Consider the following 25,296-nt stretch of genomic DNA (forward strand, 5'->3'; position numbering starts at 1 on the left):
TAATGTTAGCGTCTATGTATTATTACTGAAATGAAGATTTCTTTTAACTAATTAATATTTTGATAATAACGGCCATGAACACTTTTCATTTGCTATGTTGTTATTGTAATCGCATCCTTTGGAATTTTAATTACTCTAACTTTCCTTTCTTGATTTTTTACGATTAATTAGCAAAAAATAAGAGTGCAATACGCAAATGAATATGGTGTTTTAAAACACCGACCTGCAGTTCTGCCAACAGGTCGACCTGAACGATATAGGGCTAATTGGAGATTAACTACGAGTCCGAATTCTATGAGGCGGATTCGAATTTCAAGTAAATCTTGCTTATTTTTGTGTGTCCTTCCTCTCCGTCTGAACCAAACTCTTTTGCAAACTGAATGCAGTGCGCTGGGAGGTAAAAGGGACAAACGACTTACGGCCATTCTGGATGGACCTTTGAGAAGCAGATGTGCAGGTATTTGATAGAGGGGTAACATTCATCAGCAGTAAATGTTTTGCTATGCAGTAAAGTTACCAAACAGCCACCAGATATAATATTGCTAAATGTAATAGAATACTCAGTTTATAGAAGATTGTGTGATTAAGAACAAGCAAAGTTTAATTGCAAATTGACTCTAGGTTCAAACAAAAAGACTGAGATTCAAATGTAGGCGAACAAGCTGGATGCATCAGCGCTTTTGCTATTTCCATCAAATATAAGTTCAATTTTCCTTAAAACGTTCTCCAAGAAGGCATCCCTTCCCTTACACAGAAAGTCATAGTGAGCTTTGTCATAACGAAATAATACAATCGAATTCAAAGACTCTTTACAATTCGAGGATTCAATGTAAGTCGTCGTAGGACATTTTTGTTGCAAATTTGTAAATATCCTACTGTAATTTTTATTTACGTATCATTACTCAGATTCTGAATCATATCAGCAAACTACAACGTATTAATGGAAAGTAAAACGCAAAAGCACAGCATGTCTAGGGAAATGTAACGAAATAATTTATGTAAATCGATACATTTCTAACTAGGAATTAATAAAAATGTGCCATCTGAATGTTTTAGTCCGTTTGGTCTCTATAAAGACCTTAGGTCACATGTCCTCTCGATGGAGATTAGAGTCTGAAAATCTAAAAATATTGTGCCTGAAAATCTCTTCATTAATCTGTATTATACATTTGTAAATTTGAAAGCACAACGTTTCCGTAAATTTGAAATTTGCGTAATTTGGCATGCTCCTCTTCGATACATTAACATAATTATTTAATTGTAAATTTAAAAATTATTTAGTTGTAAATTAATTAACATAATTATTTAATTGTAAATTTAAAACGAAAACCACTAAATTATAAAGTAGTGTATTATTTGCACCAAATGTAATAAATCATTTTATTACATTTGGTGCACACAGGTTTTATCACCAAATAACATTGGTGATAAAACCTCACAGGTTTTATCACCAAATGTAATAAATCTATGAAACAATTCAATTGTTTTTACTAAGATGTATCATACTAACATTGGACAAAAGTTATTAACAGAAGCTATTGCTTTTCAAAATTTTGATTTCTGGGTAAAATTACTACTGTGGTATTTGTAATGGAGAGCATTTCAGTTTTGAAATTAATGATTTAAAATACAATATGTTATCAAAATTTAATTCCCTTGCAATTCCTTGCTTTCTCCTTCATTTCCTTTCCTTTTGCAAGCAGTTGAACGGTCAGTGCAGTAAGATATTTTTCCGTAATTGCAGCTGTCAAATTGGTGTCACATTGTAACCACATTTATCGATTTAAATGAGAGAGAGAGAATAAAATATTTTCAGACGCCTGTGTGGCCATTAATGACCCTCAAACTAACGTTAGCAAATACTGAAACGAACGTTTATTAACTCCTATTTTCACTCCTTACATATATATATAAGCAACGTCTATTCAATCTTAATAGAGAACGTAAACAAGAAAGCACGATCATGTTTGTGGAGTGCCGCCACTCTGTCTCAGTTTCCATGGCAACAGGGCAGTTCCCATTCTCCCATTTCTAAAAAAGAATCAAACGCTGGTTTTAACACGCATCTTCCATCCTTGATACTGACATTTCTTTGCCACATACAAGCTTTCCCATGGGGGACGTCAAGGAAAGTAAGAAATTTATTTATCTTTTTATCCTTACCTTAGAACATAACTCAATTTTGGCGATGCTTTGGCGTAATGAAAGTGAATACATGGCCAGTGACGTAGCTGCTCGCTTCCAGCGCACCTTTATCGAGCGATGTCGTGCAGTCTGTGGCAGTCTCGACACGAAATTTTGTTGATTTATTCGATTGAGTTTGATTGTTGTGACTGCTAAACGTGTGAAAGCTTAGAAACATAGCTCGATACTAAATTGTATAAGCGTAGAAATGAGCAAATGGCTGAAACACTAGTCATAATGCCGTTGGAAACACATGTGGTCAATATTACGTAATTCGCTATACATATATGCATTGCATAGTAACAAATATGTCGATTGTATTGTCTAGAAAATTTTATAGATTTAAAATTAATAACCTATTTAAAGTTTTAAAGGTACGATCCTAACCTAATTTCATTTTCTACAGTGAAGAAATGTCTAAATTGGGTATATTGAAATGGTTTATGTTGCATGTAATCGTATCTGTACACTTGGAATAGATTTAACATATATTTGTGATCATAAAACTGCTAAATATTATACTATAAAATATTATATCAAGTATATATTAATTCTTGAACCTATCTGCGCAGTAAATGTACTGTATCTAGTAAATAAATGCTCCTGCTCCATAAACTGTCCATTCGTAAGCAATTTTAGTTTTGATAAATAGTAAGAAGTGTTATTAGAAATATGTCATAATTGTAGCATGTTTTGTCTTTAAACTAGGTCCATATGCCAAGTTACAACATATTAAAGAGGACAGCTGCTTCAGGCTTTCATTTAATGAATTGTTAATTTTCTCAGATTACTGAATTTGTTTGTTAATCTTTTAACATTGCGCCGATTATTGTCCTTTAATCATTACTTCAGCATTTAACTTCCTTAATGAGTATGGGTGGGAGAGAGAATGTCTGTCCTTAGCCAAAGCTACGAACGCTTTATTAGTCCCAGTTAAATTCTAAATTTTAATCAAGAATATGCTAGATGACAGAATCCGAGGATCTCGTAAACCTTCTTTTTCCCTTGCTACCAGTCTAGCGAATTAAATTTGTGGTTGATGGATTTTAATCACTACATCAAAGACACCACATATTTGATGGATTTTCAAGCCTTGCCAACAAGATATTACACATTTACAATAGTTATTCATGTTCTTTTCCTGGATTCGAACTTGAACTCAAAAATATTATGGCGGTCTCAATTAACCACCATTATATAAGGACGGCGAAAGTCTATTTACTACGTATTAATTCGCTTGCATATTTTCGTCCAACATTCATGAGGTTCTTTCGATTTTAATAATAAATGATGCACTTAAATACAATATAAATATAAGTTAAATACGTAGAATTAGTTTTGTTTTTAGCATAGCACAGCAAAATGATGTTTTAATAAGCATAGAATGGAATATTTTGAAGAATTTTACTAATTTTAATATTTAAAGAATTTAGATATGTGTTAAATTTAGATACGTGGAGATTGAGATATATTCAGATATGTGTTAAATTAATTTAAGGCTTAGATATATTTAGATATATTTAAGATTTAGATATATAATAAGATAATCTTAGATTAAAATAATAATCTAAGATAATCTTAGATTAATAATCTTAGATATAATAATCTTAGATTTAAGATTTAGATAAATCTAAAATTTAGATTTAAGATTTATATATATTTAGATATGTGTGCTGTAAATGTGTTAAATTTAGATATATTTAGATATGCGTTAAATTTAGATATGTGTGAATTTACATATGTGGAATACATTTCAGAGCAGGGATGACCAACCAGCGGCACGTGTGCCACAGTGTGGTTCGGCGGAATTTCAGTGGCACGCGAAGACTTAATTAAAAGATTTAATAATAATAATAATATCGTCTGTATTAAGTCTGTCGATAGATACACGTTACATTAGAAGAATTACATAAATACATTAGAATAAATATAATAATTCAGCTTCTCAGCAAGAAGTTAATTGTTAACCAACTGAAATCCAAGTCGAAATTATTGACTATTCTGAAAAGCAATTATTTCAACTGCAATTGACCCAAACAATGTTGAATTTTGTAAAATTTTGCCAACAAGCAATTTTCCAAATTTATACCATTATGCTGTCAGATATTATCATATGTTTAGATAAATATATGTTTGTGAACAAATGTTTTCTATTATGAACATAATCAAATCAATATATCGTTGAAGATTAATTGATGTGCATCTGAAACACCAAATTTTGTTACCATCTTCAAGAACTAATCCTAATATGAATAACTTTGTAAAAAAACGCATTAATTTACTACAGGCTGTTTAATAGTTATTTAGAACTAAATGTTTCAAATTATTTATATTTATTTTATACATAAACCTGAGTGAAATTTTAAAAATGTGTATTGACAATAAAATCCTAGATTGTACGTTTGTTTCATTTATATTATTTTTTAAATGTCTATTACTCAGACTTACACAAAAAATGTGCTATTTGAGTAAAAATCCCATAATCAGACTATAAGTAATACTTTTCATCTTTTTAAATTTTTTAGTATTGTTGGAAAAGTTGGAAGCGGCGCACGTAAACTTTTTCTTAGATGGTGGCCCTCTTCCCAAAGAGGCTGGTTTCCCAACTAGAGATGCAGCGGCCGAACGGTAAAGACGCTGAACACTGGTAGTTCGGTCCGAGGTTTGAATCCTGCGAACGAGCTGGCTGCACGAGCGTTTTCGTGATTTTCCCCCATGTGTAACGTGTATACGAGCCAGTTTCTCTTAGAAAGTCCTCCACGAAGGCATCCCTTCCTTTAGGCATATAGCCCTCGTGTGTTTTGCCATAATTAAATAAAACAAGCAATCCAAACTAGAGTTGAGGCCGATTTGTCAGCTAAACACATTTATAAATATTAATTCATTTCTTGTTTTTATGTTTAACACGATGTGTTAAACAGAAAGTCAAGTGCCGTCAGTTTCTTAAACACGGTATGGATATGTATAGATACAAATGTTGCAGAGCACTCTTTAAACTAAATAGAAATTATAAAATTGATGCCATAATTCAATAGACAATTGATTCAATAGACAGGACAAAAGAGTAACCCCCCCCCGAAAAAAAATTAAACCCTGAAGTTTTTTCGTATTTATAATCTTTAAGTAACTAAAAGAAGGAAACTCGTTTTCAGTGTCAGAATCCAAAAGAATAAATAATTTGCATTAATATCTAAAACACGATGAAATATAATTCTTTAATATTTAATTTTTTAATAGGCATATTGAATGTCCTTAGCAAAGCAAATCTGCAAAATTAAACCACCATTCTGATAAATTTAGCTTTTTGCGATACTGATTTATAGAACATTTTTTTTTTCTAATTTTATAAATGAAGTTCTGACATACTTCGGAAACAGTATTTCTGATATTAATTCAATTGCATCATTTGACGATTTAAATATAGTGTACATTTTTATCATATGCGAAGATGATCTTAAATATATATTAAAATTAATATTAATAAACCTTGTTAGAAATGTATCCATATTTATGTAATATCTTTCAAGTACAGCTGATATTCCTAACGCTAAATAATATGTTTTTCTTCTGAAAAGAAGCGTTCGACTTTTCGTTGCTTTTGTCATTAATAAATAAAGAGCTTTGTATGTTACTCCGATAAATATTGTGGTTAGAGGTACCGATTGCTATACCATTGTTCCTGGGTTCGAATCCCGAAGACGGACAGGGTGTTTCTACGTATGTAAGGTCTGTGCATCATGGGGTGCTTAAAATACCTTCGAATATAGTTTAAAGAGTCTGTGATAGAAAGGTGGGGTAAGAAACTATTGAACCTCGGTTACAAATGATGGAGGAAAGAAAACTCTCCGCTTTACCTGAGATTTAGCACAGTTATAAAAATCACGAATTCACTCAACTCCTAATTCATCTGAAACAATTTTCTGATGTAATGCTTTCAAATATAATATGGGGCAAATTTCTAATAAAAGCCAAAATATGCAGGCTCAAAAAATGGTGAGAGTGACAGGATTGTAAAGATAGAGGAGAGAAAACATTAAGTATTTCAATGTTTCGTGCCAACAGATATTAATTTGTCAGCCTGTTAGCATTTGTCAGCATACATTAATTTGTCAGCATGCATTAATTTGTTACACACACATTATCCAATAAATGGGCCCAAATGCCTAAGGAAACACTTTACCGTTTATTCTGAATTCCATTAATGTTAAAACATATATCGATTACATGCGCATAATATATCTCTATCCACTGCATTCTCACACTCAGAACTAATTATGTATGCACTGACTGTCTGCCTATATCCATATTGCACACTGCATTTACTGTATCTACATATTTGTATGATGTACTCTATTTTCATTTCATTGTAAGCATTAGATTCCGGCTTATCACTTTACATCTCTGTTTCCAGTATTTCATTGTTTTAGTACTTAATCCGTTCAGGAGCAGCGTCACGTATACGCGACGCAACAATTTCACTCCTACCAACCCAGCGTACCGTACACGCAAAATTTCTGTTCCTTACCAGCCCAGCGTACCGTATACGCAAAATGTTTGTTCCTTACCAGCCCAGCGTCGCGTATACGTGACGTTAAAACGGAACTATTTATTTGAATTTTTAAAAGCCAGTAAATGGAGCTAAGTGGTAATTTTTTTCACATGGATTGATTCATACGGCATTTGACCTTCATATACTTGGCATGAGTTTCTGTTTTGTGCTTCTGGTTTTGATAGATTTATTGAAATAAACAAACTGAAAATCACGGCTCTTTTAGTGCGCCAGTGAATTAAAGGGTAATAGGCGTTTTTGTTTATTTCGTTAGGATTTTCTTTCTTTCTTTTTTTTTTCTATTTACTTTGAGACTTAACATAAGCTTTCTTGGTTTATTAAAAAGTAGCATTACAACATTATTACAGAAGGGGAAAGACTGTCAGGTTTCTAGACGCGTAATGCATCTTGCTCGCATTTCTCAGGAAAGAGCCAGCGTTTTTGTTTTTCTTACTCGATTTAATTGGTCTTTATATATACTGCCTTGAGTGGTCGTATATAATGACACAGGCATTATATTTTTGTATATAAAGTATTTACTTTACATATAATGCATATATTGACGTTATCAGTAATGGATATCCCGCCAATGGGAGGGGGTCTTTCCTTGATCACTTTTCGGTCATCGTGGACGCTTTCGTTTTCGATTTAGAAAAATAGAACGTTTTCTAATATAAACCTGATGTCACACAGTCTTTGAGGATGAAATATTTCTGAGTGTCTTTTGAAGAAGTTTTGGGACATGTGTTAGGGTTATATTCATTCCGTTAGCCATAGCTAAGAGACCTTACTTAAAAACTTAAAAATTTGTCCAAAACACTCCACCTTTCCGTACGCAACTTCAAAAACTCAAGTCATAATATCAAAATGCTGATAAATGAATGATTTTTTATACGATTTTTTTCTGTAAAATTAGGCTTAACTGTTAAAAATGCGCGGGCCGGTTTCGACGATCCATTTCAGCGAGTCCGGTTCCGTTACTGCGCTTCGTTCTCCCTCCTTAAGGGGTTAAATACATTGCCGACTGCGCTCATTTAATAAAATCATCCTCTTATTACGTTCATATATCTAGAAACCAAGATACATATATATACAAATCAATATAAGAGTCACCGTTTAATAAGCTCATCTCCACATCTTATAAAGCTCAGATCGGTTAAAAATAAATAAATAAATAAAATAAATAAAAAAAAAAAAAAAAAAAGGAAATCTGAAATCCTTAATATTTTATATTAGGCCCAAAGAGGCGTTTTCTTGTTTACACCGTTTGAACTAAAAATTTTTAAAAACAACATATTTTTAGAATTTCTGATAGACAGCATAAGGAGTTTAGAGATAAAAATATTTTTTTTCCTTACAGTTTTGACATTTCTTGCTTCGAAATCGTTGAGTTTGCTAATCGAAAATTCGTTGACGTTTTACTAAATATGAAATAGGCAATAAAACAAATCCGAAATTCCAAATTCGGGTTTACAGGTGCCTATATTTGGGTGGAGAACTACGTTATCCGAAGTTTGATGGCTCTTAGGTACCGTTGTTTTCTCACAGTGCGCGAAACATACATACGTCCATGCAGATTCTTCATTATTTAATTTCTCTAGGCAAAAATAATATAATAGTATTATTTAGGGAGATAATGTTTAGTGGCAAGAATTTGAAAAGTAGAATGGATATTTGAACTGACGCAAAATGCATTTTCCAGACCAACAGCCCTTCCGGGCTATTATATTTGGGCTAATAAAAGCTGATTCTTCAGTGCGAGGATATCTTATTTTTACCCGTCAAAGCTGCTTTTTATTGTGGGCGGTGACTTATTTATTATTCAGTTATCGATGCGCTTAAATAAAACGTGTAGGACAGAAATGTTTCTACTCTTTCCTCTTTTTTCTTGTCAGACATTGTTTTACAAGACACATAAAAACTGTTTTAAAAAAAGGTAACTTATTTAGAAGGAGAGGAATTTCAAACTTTAGTTAATGTTTTAGACATCGGTGAGGAAGTAATGAAGATTGGCTTTAAAAAATGTGTCGACTGAGGAAAATATTGACACAACATGTAAAAAATCTGGTTTTATTACTGTAGATAACGTTTAAAAGTTTTTGAAAACTGACAATAAAAGTGATACGGATCAATGCAATGATACGATAACATCTATTCGAATCCAGAAAAGCACACAAATTCTAAGAAAAACTATTGAGCTGAAAGGTACTGCTCAGGAACTTCGCCAGCAGTTTTACGAAGTTGAGAGTACAAATGTCAAACTTGTCGAATAATACTAAACAAATAAATAAAAGTTTACCAAGTATATATTTATAAATATATTCTTATAAAAATAAATTTAAAAATAATGTAAGTTGTTTAATTTTATCATTAATTTTTAATCATTATTTTAGGTACTAACTATTAGACTGGTTATCAGTTTATTATCTTTTTATATAAATTTAAAACTGATACCAGTGTATACAGTACACAGATCTCCGTCTCAGCCACTTAGTAAACTCAAATATAATTGGAACGAAAGTGATTTTAATAAGCGGCGGGTAGAGTAATGTGTTTCCTGTCTGTAAAGTTTAGTTGTTTTTATCTGCATTAGTATTATGACAACAATTTTTCCCAAATAGCCCGTAATAATAGACCCTGCACGAATTATACTTTCATTGTCCTTTTATGTCTATTTCTTCTTTCTTTTTATTGAATATACTTGTATGAATTTTTATTGATATAAAATACGAAAGAAAACCATTAAAAATAACAAATTTAATTCGGCAATTGCCTTTTAATTTCTAATTTAAATTTAGATACAACCCCCTTCAAGGAATCTGCATTGCATCATTTAAGTCATTAGTTTCACCTGAAGCGATCCGCAATGCTGTGAGTTCTTCTCCAGTCTCCATTTAAACTGAAACAAAGAAGTCAAGCTTATAAATACCCCAAATTTTCAATACTCAGCTTCTTTTTATGCTTTTCTTGCTTGACTAACTTGTATCTCGCTGTTCCTCTGTCCACTGGTCAAAAATGCCATAACTGTACTTAAAATTGTGGGATGCAGATTGAACCTATTGGGATGAATGATTTGCAATGGGAATGTGATTATAAAGAATTGGTTTGTTCCAGAATAGAATGTATTTGATCTTCACGACGGCGACATTTGAATGCAAGTCCAAAATTTCATCTATGCAGCAGATTCAAGCTGTCTTCTATAACCACCCCAACCACGAATAGAAAATAATTGATGCCTTCTGTACCTCTGGAGAGGGTTTCGGTTCGTCGCATATTTGCAGTGCCCCCATGAATACTTTTGTAACATTTTTTTTTCTTCGTATAGAGTGTGAAGCTGACAAAGGTTTGACACTACTTGTCCATGCTTCCTGCGTCGAACGAATGGCATTTGGTCGAGATCCAGTTGAACTCATATGCAAGAACTGTGGCCAGCGAGTTGTCACCGAAATTTCTAGGCATAATGGTGTCTGTTCTTTCTTTTCTGTTTTGGTGGCGCTCTTCTTATGGTGAGTATGACCTTCGTAAGTTTTAAGTATGGCTAATTTTATGAATAAAACTACTTAAAAACATAAACTATTTAAAAGCCTTGTAAATGTATCTACCCTAAATATTAGCAGGTTAAATCTTATATATATATATATATATATTATGAATGCAATACAACAACAACAATAAAAAAATCTGAAAGGTTTCAGATTTTAAATTACGTCCAAATGGGCGTTTTTTTTAACGTTTTGTGGGTTACCTTTATTAAATATCATGTTCTTTGCACTTAAACCATAAAATTCCGTTCAATAGCAATGTCGCAAAATATTTTTAAAATGAGCCTATCTTTAGAATTTCCGAAACACAGTTCCGCGCGCATTTCTGTAGACAAAGAATTCTTTTTTTTTTTTTTTTTTTTTCGTAGAGTGTTGCCATTGCTCGCTTTGAAATCCTTGAGTTTGTTAATCAAAAATTCATTAATATGAAACGATAATAAAACAAATTCCAAATTTCAAATTAGGTCTTCCACGTGCCCATATTCGTAGGAGGTTTACGTCATTAAATATTCGATGGCTCTACGTACCGTTGTTTTATCACAATGCAAGAAATAGACATACATTTATGCAGATTTTTCATTATTTAATTTCTTCAAATATAATGCGGGACTCTAACATTTCGTGGCAACAGTTTGAAAAGTGAAACGGACATTTGTAGTGATTCAACGCAAAATCTCGAAACGAAAACAATAGTCCTTCCAATAAAACTTCTTTTGACTAAAAATCATTTTCTAGAATAATGGAAAAATAACCTGTAAAACAATTAGTTTTAACTGTTAATATACTATCTATATACATAATACATAGTTAGGAAAAATAAGAAAAATAAAAAGTAAATCAAAACCATTTCTGGTAAAGATTTTTTACAAAATTACTATTTCATTTATTCATAACGTTTATTCATTTAAAACATTTTAATCTAAAATTTATCCAAAAATTGAATAAAAAAGGATAAATCTTGATTGTGTGTTCTCTAGCTAATCCGAGATGACGACCAATATATATATATATAAAGAAGAATGTCTGTTTTTTTCTTATTGCGATTAACTCAGTCTCTGCAACAGCTATCGTCGCTGCAACAACTTTCTACAATTATTTTCTGGGTATTGGGAAAGGTTGACGTTCACAGTTTTCCAAAAAGTATCTGAAATCATAGATATTAATTAGAAACTCTTAAAACGCTAATTTTCGTCTTCATTGTTCCGATTGGCAACAGTTTCTCATGCTGTAGACAAAAATCTGCTTTATTTCGAGAAGTGGGGCTCTCAAATTATAGAGTTGTACAATGAAATAAAAATAGCCATTGGCAAACATTAAATACTTTATTCCCGATTCCAAAAATTCTTGGAAAGCTATTTTCCTATTGCCATCTGCGTACGACTTGAATCAGTCGAGATATTACTTTAAAACTCTGAAAACACTAATTTTCGCAATCATTTTTCTGAGTGGCAACAATCTCGAGCGTTGGAGATAAAAATGCTTTATTTGGAGAAGTATTTCTACTGCTCGCGTTCAAACAATAGAGTTTGTTAATAAAAAAATTATTAGCTTTACAAAATCTATAAAGATCTATGTTGTGTGTTTGTTCGCATTATTAATTTCTGATCAATTATGATCAAGGTTTTGCCACATCTAATCGACTAAAATTCAATATAGGTGAAGTATTGGATGGAACTCGAGCTTTCACGACCATTTCATTAGAAAAACAAAAATTATTAAAAACTGCGCGCCATTCTTGCTGATATAATGAGAGAGAATTAGTTTATTTTTCTATATGGGTTTCATATCGCACGGCCTGAAAAATGTCCGAGTATGAATCATATTTTTTCCGTCTTTATTGGGGAAGGATTATAGCGGTATCGTTCTCTCTGTTGTTAGATACATTACTCTCAATCTAACGTAACTGGCATCGAGTGCTTCCGCTAGTATTATATAAAAATCAGAATTTCTTTTCATTTTTCTTGTCCATTTGGAATTGGATATTTTTGTTTAAATTTTGAACTTTTGTGAATTAGTTTTAATATTTTTTAATTAACTTTTAATTTTTTATCTTTTTGAAAATTTTTTCGAGAGGAGGGGAACGATATTTTGTCACTACATAGGTTTGGTAACACGTTAGTCTGTATCCCAAATATCTGTAGAGTTTCATAACGAAAAAAATTGCAATAAGAAACACGGAAGTGTTAAAATGATTGATTCAATAAATGAGGGGAATTACATAGATAACATGGATTCGTTAAAGATTTGGTTGAATATAAGAATCGTTTTCTTTTAGAAGTGTCTTCAATGATGTTTTGTCATTCAAATATATTTTTTGAGATTTTACAAAAGAAAATTTAAACACATCCTTCCGTTATAGGGAAATGATATTTGGTAAAATGCCAGCGCACAAGAGACAAATGAATTGTCTTTAAAAAAGAATGCATGTTCTGAATGTGTAAAACGTGAAATTAGGCGACTTTCCTTGGAGAGTTTAGATAATGATAAGTATCCCATAGATATGGTTCGCCCTTTAAACTTGACTTTATGACCAATTTGAAGGAAGAGAGCTTTCTTTCTTACAATGCTAAGTTTTCCGAAATATTGCTAAATATATTCAGTGCCAGCTCATACTGCAGACTGCTTGATTTTGTAAAGCTTAAAATGAGCTGATTGCTTTATATTCTTCTGCAGAGTTTTAAATTAAACCTGTACAGGAACTAGTACCATATATACAGTAAATACCAAAAATATTGAAAGCTTATAAGCGATACTTACAAGTTATCTTACTTCAAGCACTGAGAACAAATAATAATCATATTAGAGTAATGCAACAAAAGAGATAATAACAAAAGAGATTAAATACGCTTAGAATGTTATCTTGTTGCTGTTGTGGATTAATGCTTACTTGTCTGACGTATAGCCCACGAAATTCCTTGTTGCAAGGAGCGCAGGATTACGCCTGCCACTGGCAACAGCCCTGACGACTTTCCAGGTGAGAGTGCGATGTAGCTCAGTTCCTTTCCTAATTGTTGATGGAGAGCACCCTGGGGGAATGATTGCGAGAGTATCCCACCCTTCTTTCTCTACCACCAACCTCTCGAGAGGACTTTCGGCTCGTCGCATGTTTAGAGTGCCCTCATGCCGCATAAATTGCGAACAGCTTCTGTATTTCTATTTATTAATTAGTTTACAATTGTGTTTCTTATTTTCCCCTTTCTAGTACACCTTGTGCCTGGGTGCCTTTGATAGCTCCAACTTGCAAAGACACTCTACATGCTTGCCCAAACTGTGGTGCTACCATTGGAGTACACAGATACTTCAAATGAAGCAAATAAGGAGTTGTTTCTCTTCCAAGGAGATATTTGTAACACTTCTTTTTCTTCAACTATTTATATCTGTATAAATATATACACTGATATACATATGTTATACAACGAACAGGATTTTGCCCTGTGTGTCTCCAAATGGATAATGTCTTGTCATTGCAAGCGATATTTCGATATCTGTGTTCTTGAATGCAATGATACGCATATTTGTTATTGATGTTACATCGTGTCGCCAACACTGTTGTTATTTACTAATAAGTTGTTTATTTCTTTGGATGTAAAATACAATGGAAACATTTCAATTTTTTTCAAATATATCCTGTTGTAGAAGATATATGAATTTAAAAAGTAATTTTTCAGTGAAATAGAAAAGTTGAAGAAAAGCATCATAAAATGAAGTCTTTTTAACTTCTTTGTAATGCTTTAAATGACCTTTTTGCTTAATATTATGCTCAAATTAATATTTTTGGAAGTGAAACCCGAATCTAATTTACACATTCTTTCCTAAAGTACAAATCGTTCCAGAAATATCTGCTCCTTTGCATCACCCTGAAACAAACATGGGTTTTAGGATCATTAACTTACGGTTAATTTGAAGATCTGATAATGCAGATTTATTTAAGTATTGCTCAAGCATGTCACAAATAATAATTTACGTTTTACAAATAAATATATGACGTTTTCTATTTCGTCTACATTTTTTATATAAAAAAGTTCTTATGAAATAAATCATATTATATATGTAAAAATTATGTTAGGAAAAGTAACGTTTAGATTAGTAAATTTTGGAAACAGGATTTTGGAAGAAAACTTTTTAATGTCATATTTGTCATTCAAAATGAAATTCATAATTCTCCTAGTGAACCACTTAATTGCTAGATTTACTTTGTGCTAAATGTAAGAATGTTATAAAACTAAGCTTTTACCTGTGCTAAATATCTATAAACCAAGCAATTTCTCTACTAAACAACTGCAGTTTTTCGCTGTCTGGAAGCGCGCAGAATTTCAGAAAAGCTATATTATATCCTTGCAGTATTGAATTTAATATCTCAAAAATTTTACTAGTCCGATAATTACATTCAATTTTGACAATTCTTATCACATGATTTAAAGATTTAAGGGGAGTCGGAACACGCTATACTGACAATGTTAAATTGGCCATTTTCAATGCACTTTTTCTCAAAATTTGCATTATATACACGTTTGAAATTTTTTGTGTAATTAAAATACATCTGTCTGATGATACTGCAATGAGCTTTTGAAACATTTTGAGTTTTAGAGTAATTTATAGAATATTGTATTATGCATAATAAAATTTAGCAATTTTCTCACAAAACAAATTGTGAATTTTTGTTCTGGGTTTATTACAAAAAGCTCATTCCAGTAAATATTAGGAAACGTAATAAATAAGCCATAAAAATTAACATACCTGTGAATAGAAGTTCCCAAGAAAAGGTACATCGAGTATAAAAAATCACATTCGGAGAAAAACGCATTTTCATGTAAAATCATCATTAATCAAAGCGTTCAATGATAAATTAAAACTAGATTTTTTACTGTTCTAATTTTCATAGAGATTAAAGTATGATATGTTTAGAAAGCTAAAAGTGTAGAGAATTTGAAAATGCCCAAATCACAGTTTTGGGAAGAATGTTGGCTTCCAACACCCCTTAAAGCAAGCTTTATAAAATTCATGTAGATGTACCACAAATGCCATGTCGCTTTTATGAATAATTAAATTCGTTGATTAATTTTAATTATGATCAATAACACACGAAATGTTAAAGATAAAATCTCACAAAAGGGTTCACACTTAGGGGAGATTAGGTTTAAGCCTTTCGCAAAAGGACAATATACAAATATCTATTTATACCTGCTTAAAGGTAATATGTCTTTCCTGTCAAACAAATATAAAAAATTCATACATATGTTCATTTTGACTCTTCAGCCAAAACGAGCTGGTCATCAGACACCTTATTCCCGTGCTCTTAGATTCATCGTGCTACCAATCAATAATTCTTTCCAAAGTCTCTAAGTCTGAATTCAGTTGTTTTTGGTAGAACAGTAATGTACTACTAGAAACATTACACTTGGTTTCTAGAACTTCCAGCTTCAAGTACTATGCAAAACCAATTTACAGTTCTAGAAACCAAATGAATTACAAGAAAAGGTAGAAAACATTTATGTTTCAAATACTGCATTCGAAATGAAAGTTAATGCATACAATTAGGCTTGTTACATCTTTTTCGGCTAGAAAAGAAGATTCTTTCCACGTTATCAAGGCCATACTAATTTTATAGATGCTTTTTTGTAGACAATGCTACAAAAAATATTCCTAAGTATATATATTTTTAAAATATACACACATGTATATAATAAGTATGTATATCTTAAATAATAAGAAGCATAGTAAGAGGCTAAATTTAAAAGCAAATTTTAATACCCGTCTTGCGCTATAGCTATAGGATTGAACTAAAATAGACTTAAAATTTCTAAAGTTGAAAGTAAATTGGAGTCAAAGCAAGGTTATTCCTCAACAATATTAATATTAGCAATCGTGTAAAAGAGGTTAACCTCAATAATATTAATATTAGCAATCGTGTAAAAGAGGCTAACCTCAATAATATTAATATTAGCAGTCGTGTAAAAGAGGTTTAACACAAAATCCAAACATATCAAAATTAAAATAAGAATTTACAGTGGTACAAACTCTAAAAGTAAAAATGAAAATGAAAAAGAGATAAAATACAAGATAATAAAAGTATAAAAATAATAACTAATCTCTTTTTACTGAAACTTCAATTCAGAATACATCAGGTTAAAATGAATTAAAACTTCACAAAAGTCGATCAATATGCTTCGGAAAAGTATTTCGTTCTCCTGGTTTATTTATACTCAAAACCCGAGGAAAGAATCTATTAAATTTTCATACAAGACACTAATGTTCATATAAAATCGAAAACTCGAATCTCAAATGTACCAGGATTTTCCCTACACGCCTTCGAAATACTTGGTAAAACGAATAAAACATGACATTGTGCTATATGGACTACTATAAAAAAACACAAAACTTTACGTTATGTAAAAAGACCATTAAAAAATCAAACTGGTCTAAAATCATTATATGGAAATCTGAAAATCAAAAGCAAATAATTATAAAGAGTAAAAATAATATATTTTAAACCAAAATGTCATTTAAACAACACTAAAAAATTGGGTGATCCCCGATTATGCTAAACTAAATTTTTAATGCCAAGAAAATGAAGAAGGTTTCACAAAAATTCTTTAAATAAATAAAATAAAATCTGAGCTTTTAACTGTTGGCTAATATTAATATTGTTGAAGAATAACCTTGCTTTGACTCCGAATTACTTTTAACTTTAGAATCTTTTTATATATTTTTAAAATACATATGTACTATAAAATGAATATTTTAAAATATACACAAGTCAAACATATAAATTAAGTCCACTTACTGCAAAATATTTTGAAAATATCTTGCAGTAAGAGGACTGCGAGTAAGAGGAATAATGCAGTCTTATTGTTCAAAGTGCGATAAAACATTACAGAGTAAAATTCTAAAATGCCTACGCCTTTTTGCTTTAAGTGACCCTTAACTTAAACTAGAGAGAGGGCTGCACATAGGTGATGTTTTTCACAAGGCCAAAAAGAAATTATTTTTTACCTATTCTTAATGTAATTTATATCGATAAAATAACTGTGTGTAAAGAGAAATGTTACGAATTCTTGGGGGGGGGGGAAAATCTAATCTCAGTTCATCAGCTTTTCGACATATGTAATAGTTATTTTTATTTAGAAACGACACTGTGTAAACAAGATAATACAATTACTTAAAATTAAATCATGCGAGCATATATTTTAAATTTCGCAATATATACAAACTGAAACACTAAACAGTTAAGAATTGTAATATCGTTAGACCAAATTCCAATACTTTGCCCTATTTTATGTGTTAAACTATAAGAAAAAAAATGCATTTGTCTGATAATGCTATTTTGCCTCGCACAAAATCTGATATTTAATATGTAATCTTTTAATTAGCCGTATTACTCTAGAATAATTAACAAGATGACTAAAATAAGAGTCACCTGTATGAAAAAAAGCTGAGTCCAATAAAAAAAACACTTGCATGTTTTAATATGCTGAATTCTACCAATAACAAAAACGTTTGGAATTTTACAGCAAATATGATGGCTTAGGTATATTAACTTCATATTTCGGAAATAACTTTAAATTTCGTGGGAATGTAATACAATTATATTAATGTAATGTTTTGAAATGATTATTTATTTCTCTTCTCAGAATAGAGGCTTTAAATTCAATCTCTCTTTGATCTCTTTATTAAGAGATCAAATAATGATGAAGCAAAGCTCTAATTGTATGCATTTGATCTTACAGAAATTTAGTGCAAATATGTTTTAAAACAAAGCATTTTTAAACGAAAGTGTCAAAGCGAATAATTTTCGGTTTATAATATGTGTAGTAACAGGGTATGTCTGCTATTAGATCTAATTTTTTATTATTGTCATTATTTTCTAATTGTATCTTGGTATTTATATTGTAAATTGTGTACAATTGTTTCACATTTATTAAACTCTTTGTTTGAATCGAAAAGATTTTGATGTAATATATTTTTAAGCTTCTCTAATATTTTTAACTTATATTTTATAAAATATTGCAATAATGTACCGATACGTTAGATATTCTTAAGCCTATTATTCGATATGCATTGTTGCTTTAATATTCTTGTCATCTATATTGTACTATATGTATTACTAGTTGTTGGGCATATTTGAAATACTTATCCAATAAAAGTTTATTTGAGATCTATAATGAGGACCAACATAGGAAACATTTCTGCCTCTTCTGTATAAGGAATAAGATGAAACCGCAATCTCCATATGCAACGAATTCCAACGCCCACAGCGGAAAGGATCTCGGAATGCACTTTGCTCACGAAAACTGATAATTTATTTTTCAATCGAAATTTCCAACTGGATTATTAACTGCAACTTTAACGCTCTCAAGCTCTGAAGGAAATGGGCTGCGGATTCCGTTTGGACAGTCGCTATAAGGGAAATACCTGCGTGTGAGTGAAACAAAGAGTGCGATAAATGTGATTTATGTCTCTCAACGCGAAGCGTTAATTCTTGACCTTCACGCCATACAAATGGAAGGGAAAGAATATTATAGGGCAGTCACGTATTCGAAAGAAACGAAAAATAACATGAAGAACATAAACTGAGAGTACAGGAAAAATTAATAAAAAATACCACCCTTTAGAAAATTCTCCAAAGTTCCTTATTTATTTTATTACTACTCCTTGGTGTTTGGTGTATTTAATTATGGCAAAGCACACGAGGGCTATCTGCCTAAGGGGAGGGATGCCTTTCGTGGAGGACTTTCTAAGGGAAACTGGCTCGTATACACGTTACACATGGGGAAAACCACGAAAACGCCCATGCAGCCAGCCCGTTCGCGGGATTCGAACCTCGGACCGAACTACCAGTGTTCAGCGACTTTACCGCTCGGCCGCTGGTGGGCCTTTTATTACTACTCCTATCTGCGAAACTGCTGCTGTGTAAAATATGTATAATACTTAATAGTGGGTCAGTCCATAAATTCGCCCGCATATTTTGGTAAATTTTTAAATAATATAAAATAAACACAATTTAACATTTTAATCAATTATATATTTTCCTCCATTATCTACAATCTTATCTTGATTTGGTTCTAACAGTTCAAAACGTCCTGAAAGGGGCTCATTATCAATGCTGCTTTTTGCAACTTTAAATTTTTGAAACCATTTCTGGACAGTCCTTACACTAATAGTGTGTTCACCATGTACACTGTTAATTTTTATCGTTGCAAACCTGGCAAATTCACCACACGAAAATAAAAAAATGTAGCACAGCACGTTTGTACTGATTATCTATATTCATCTTCTATTGGTACTGAAATGCGTTCGATATTTACGAAAGTTGGTGATGAACTGAATAATATGTTAGTCAAACGATGACAAGTTTCAACAGGTTCAAAATTGTATTGTTTTAGTGAATGCGTCATACTAAATTCCACGCATACTCTTAATGCGCACGAACTTATGGACTGACCTGATACTTCGAATGTATAGCTTCCCTGGAACTTGACTTTTTCTGCTGATACCTATGCTATATTTTTATGGTGTTATTCTTGTATTTAACTTTTTGAAATATATTTCATATTTTGCCTTATCTATATGCTTGTATATGAATGTAAATAAGCTTCAAATAAATTTATATTTCATTATTTGTCAGAATTTTAATTGGTATTTGTACCTGAAATTCAACATTGTCCTGTTGAGTTATGCATTTCAAAATAAAAAATAAAAAAAAAAAAAATCTAAAAAAATTCGCCACTTTTTTGTTACAGGGAAAATGAAAAACATATTATCTTAAGTTTCAGTGTACAGAAAAAAGAAATCGGTATTCAAATGGAAATCAATTAAATTCGTTTTCATATTTTTTTTTTTTTTTTTTTTTTTTTTTTTTTTTTTTGTAGTTTGTTGCATAAACCTGCATTGATAGTCATCAATTAATCGAATCGAGGTAAAATGTTTCATTTCCTTTATGATGCAGAAGGAATGCCATAAAAGTTAATAAATTTAAAAATTTCTTTTAGAGCTTTTGCATTCTTTGTTTGAAACAAACTGATGCGTTCTACGAGTTCGTGAAATTTGAAATGATTGATGACAACACTTGATGAAGAATCAAGACAGAATTTACACAGGAAAGTTCCAAAGACACGTTTACAGTCGTCGAAAAACTACGATAAACATGTAGTAACACAGCCTTTAAGCTATCAAGCTGTTACGGTGAAAACAGCTTTACGGAAAAGCACTTAAGTACAACTTCCGACTCGATCAATTGCTCTCGAGCTAATCTCTGAACTCAACATACTCTCGATACCCTCAAGATACACTACTTCGCGTACAGGCAGGGTATTTATAGCTTTTGACTTGCCTTCGAGAACATTCATGGGAAAACCGGTAAGAATTCGGTCTAGAATGTTCATGCTCCGGCTATGGTATATCGTCGATTTTGTCGGCAAATGGGACATTTCGCGGCAAATCTGGCAATCCTGCCTTTTGTTTCACTTTCACGCAGTCCTAATGCTGCTTTGCGGGAAAGCTATCTTACCGCATCTTGACATTTCGTAACAAATATTTTTATCTAGGAAGTACGTGCATCTGACATTTAAATATTGGCATTAAGTGTCTATTCTTTCTTAGTCAATGAGAACATTTAAAGAAATTTCTGTTCTTAGAAATTTCCACTTGCAAAACTCATTATGCTTTTTTATTTGTAAGGTACTTTTTATATAAATTCAGAAAAACATTTTTTTGCATTTAGAAAAATTTGGCAATTATCTCTAAACATACAGTATTATTCAGTACTCAAAACATGCAACACAACTTGTATACTACCTTTCAGTCAGATAAAAAACAGGTATCCGAAACACGGTGCCCCAAATAAAAGTGCACCCATTTCTAATTTCGCTACAACACTGCTTTTATTTTTGTACGAGGTACAACGGACATGCGTAGAAAACAGAGCATTGTGGCACATGTTGAACGAAAGCTCTAGATCAAATTCGAATCACTTATAATCCAAAATGAGATGCATGGCCTGGAGGTTTTACATAAATTTTAATTAAACTTAATATTTACATATGTACAGTGTATGCTTAAATGCCTGAATCGAATATTAAGGCTCAAAACGCGAGAACTGAATAGTTCCATCACCCCAACTCTAACTCCAACTTGCTTTATTTGCCGCGATTAACCTGCGAAATCGCAGGTTGTGTTCCGGCTATCGAACTTTGGTGCTTCTAGGAGCGCTGCAGGTAAGGAAATGCCGAACGTAGTTCTCGTGGAGACAGGATAGCAGATGCAGGGGGGGTGACTAATGTCACGTGATGAGCGATAAGACATCTGGTTGGCGATGAGGTATCCAGGCATCGTAGCGCTGTAAATCTGAAGGTTTACAATAGTTATACATAAAATAGTACTAAATCAGTTCATAAAAGGTGTGTGTTGCAGTCATAAATGCAGAAAATAAAATACGATTCCAAAAAGTAAAATAGTATATACAGGAAAAATATAAGTAATATCTTGTGGGCGTGGCTGTGTGTGTCACATGATCATCCGGCTAAGATTTCTAAACATCATTATTTAGAAGTCAAATAAGTTTTTCAGAGTACTACATACTTAAAAACACAAATTATGTTGGAAAATCCTGGTTTCCACTGAGTAGAAAAGCGGCATATGGACGGAGGTGCCTGTCCTTGTGTAAAATTTCATAGTGAAATAGGTTGAAAATGTCCATATGTTGGCACTCCTTAGCGGCGTCATAAAATGCCGTGTTAGTTCTTCTTAAATATTCCACTATTGTATCCATTTTTAAATCTTCATGGAGACGTTTGTTCTTCACATACGGGTGTGCATTTGTGATAATTCTTAAAAATTGGTTTTGCACAACTTGTAATTTTTGGATTTCACCCTTCGTAACGGTAGTCCATGCTGGCGAAGCGTACGTCATGATGGGTCGGATTGTGGCTAGATAAATAAGTCGTTTCTTGTCCAACGAAAGTTTTGAATATTTCCCTATCATAGGATATAAACATTTCATGACTTTAATCGCTTTATCCCTGATTTGTTATAGTTCCATCAAAGAATCTAAATCGAATTATATTGCGTAGTGCATCGAATTCTACCTTCAAGAAGAATAAAATTTCAAGTCACGTGTTCAGAAGTGGAAGGGCTAAGTCAGTAGATGGACTTCTAACGCCATCTCTTGGCGATATCAAAGAATATTCCTTAACAGATGTAAAAGTACTATTTGGATGGCAAGAAAGTAATTTCGGTTTCCACAAATAGATAGCGTTATTTTCGTTGTACTATTCTTTTGTCAAATCTCATAGCTATTTTTCTTTTGAGATATGGCAACTTTAAGGTTGCTATAAAAAATTCCTTCAAGTATTTTTGTTTACAACTGCTAGTTTACAGTCAGTTTTAACATGGGGTGCAAAAATGAATACTTTCGATATATTTTACTTTTTTATTTTCGTAAAGACTGATGCTTGAAACGAGATATGTAAAGTTTATGGTGTTGATTGCTTAACAGACGGCATGTGTCAGAATTGGTTTAAAAATTTTTCTTTTGGGTATTTTTAACTTGAAGTTGACCTACGTTCTGGCCGACCTTCTGAAGATAATGATGACAAAATTACCGCCATAATTAAATCGACTCGCCATATAACTGTGCGAGAGATTGCAAAATGTTTAAATGTATCACATAAGGTTTCTTTGACTCGTTAAGGAAATAAATCCGCATGAACTAAAAGTAAATCACTTAACACAATGTGTTGCATCTAAACTCTGGACTTCCAACGCCATCTAGCGAATTTTAGGATAATCTTAAAAAAAAAGTAAATGGAACTCTATTTGAGTAGAACCAGAAATAGAATGGCTGTGCGAAGAAGACCGCGTAATGTTAATGTAACGTAACGTAATTGTGTATATAAATATATAGCTGCATAATAGTATAATCTATTTTATAACTAACAGAAGCCTCAGTGTGAGTTCTTTGAGGAGATTTGAATTTTCTAAGCTATATTTACAGAACAAAAAAGATATGAACTCGGTACCCGAAGATAGAAAATATAAGAGATATTTTCTTCTTTTTTTTATAATCAAAAACTTTAGAACATTGATTCTATGGTTGAGTCTATATACACAATGAATCAGTATTTTCGTCACTCATTTCAAACGTAATACCTTTTTCGAAACGAATTATAACTGATGATGAAAATAGATCGTCTACAATAACATTAATTGAAAAGCATCATTTTCCATGCTGAATGAATCAGCATAAATCGCTTTGAGAGCTAAATTGCATCAGAAAAGGATCATACTTCAATAATATATACTAAGTTACTGGAACTTGGGTGGAAAGTGATGCCGCATCCCCAGCCCCGAAATAGCACCATCAGATTAGTAGCTTCTTAAATGATGCAAATTTCAGTAATAAATATCACCTAAAATTTCATTGAGATTTTGGCTGATTAAGACCAAAAGTTTTGTTACCGAGGAGTCATAAAGTTACCAGAAAGATGGCAAAAGGTCATTAACAGAAAGGAAGATATTTGATTGATTGATTGAAATTAATTTTTGTATAGAAAACTGAGTTTCATTTCACACTAAAAAAAACCAAACTACGCTCTGGACAAACCAATATAAAAAGCATCTTTAAAGAGCGTAAGTCTAATTAGAATGCAACGGAGCGGCCTGATGCTAGGATTTTAACCAGGTCTTAAATTCCACAGGCATGACAGTAATGATAGTGCTAAAGTGATTTACGTAATTTAATGACAAAATATTTTAAAAGCAATGCATATAATTTGCTGCGTCTTAAAGAGGGATATTTATGATGTCTGCAACTTCTTTATACATTTTAAGTAAGATTTAGTGTTATGCCCTGAATGCAGTTTTATTAAGTTTTTGCTTTCATTTTTAAATGTATTAATTTTAGCTTAGATATCGAATAAATCAAATTAATGCATGAATTTAATCTTTCAAAAATGCATAAGACTTATAACGTTTCTTAAATGAAAACTTCGTTTTTTTTTTTTTTTTTTTTTTTTTTTTCTTTTTATATGAAGTACTACAAATTATGAAGACGTTTAGTACAAAATTTACGTAATTATATAAGCATAGGGTAGATTTTATTAATAATGAAATCAAAAGCATAGGGTAGATTTTATTAATTATGAAAACATTTTAACTCTTATAGGGCTAAAAGCTTATTTATAGATTAATATGCTACGCATAATTAATATAACGCGCTAACACAAGTATTACTTAATCTGAGCTGCAAAGGAAGTGCCATCTACCGGTCATATCTAAAAGTAATCTTTCGGAATCGACCGCCTCCAGAGCATTGTCTTTTGGCATCTTGCCCACGTATTAAATATTCATGACCTCGATGCAAAAGCGAATGCTATTTTATTTTATTTATAGACCGCATCGTTCGTTAGCTTAGCGTTTATTAAATTTCACGGCATCGGTTTTTTCCTGGAATAGCTAATTTATAATAAAATGCGATTCTAGTTCGTTGTTTGAAAGATTATTTTATTTAAAATTGAATTCCGTCGAAAGTTCCTTTGAGTTCAGAATGTATATGTGAGCATTTCATAAAATTTCAATTCTTAATATCAGTCGATCTTTGGTTTTTTTTCGTTCTCATAATTTCATAAAATCAGTGTTAATTTGCTTAATTTCATTTTCCCATGAAATTTATATGGTAAAAGGTATGAAATAAATGTTTTAGGGAAAATAATTCCTTTAATATTTTCAAAACAATTTAATAAAATTTATTAATGAACACTAAGCATACTTAAATATATCGAACCTGCTTGTAAGCATTGTAAATGAATCTTTTCCAATAAATTTGTATTAAGTATTGAACAATAAATGAACTGCCCTTAGTATTACTTTTAAAGAAGAATGTTATAACTTAACCCCTGCTACTGCTAAGTAAAAGCTGAGCACAATTTGTAATGGAAGGGTTGAAACGGCAAGCAAGTCCTGCAATGCAGAAATTAAAACCGAAGATATGGTTTGTAAGGCAATTCTCAAAGTACAATTGAATTT

The 25,296-nt window shown here is 31.7% G+C and overlaps 1 protein-coding gene across 1 annotated transcript; it reads left to right on the top strand.

The window, feature by feature from the left end:
- The first annotated feature begins 1,942 nt into the window (after positions 1-1,942).
- LOC118188427 (lipopolysaccharide-induced tumor necrosis factor-alpha factor homolog) lies at positions 1,943-17,339 on the top strand. Its single transcript, XM_035358865.2, has 3 exons — positions 1,943-2,132; positions 10,059-10,239; positions 13,478-17,339. Exons 1-3 carry the CDS (start codon positions 2,114-2,116, stop codon positions 13,581-13,583), a joined length of 306 nt encoding a protein of 101 aa, XP_035214756.1. The 5' UTR covers positions 1,943-2,113; the 3' UTR covers positions 13,584-17,339.
- The last annotated feature ends 7,957 nt before the right edge of the window (positions 17,340-25,296 follow it).

Source organism: Stegodyphus dumicola, chromosome 3 (genome assembly GCF_044657685.1).
Source record: "Stegodyphus dumicola isolate Sdum_Otavi_A_Nest chromosome 3, ASM4465768v1".
In the NCBI taxonomy this organism is placed as follows: Eukaryota; Metazoa; Arthropoda; class Arachnida; order Araneae; family Eresidae; genus Stegodyphus; species Stegodyphus dumicola.

Bases quoted from the DNA above. Each gene is read 5' to 3' on its own strand.
- LOC118188427 (XM_035358865.2), top strand. The intron at 10,240-13,477 runs GTGAGTATGACC...TCCCCTTTCTAG, and splicing joins TTGGTGGCGCTCTTCTTATG to TACACCTTGTGCCTGGGTGC.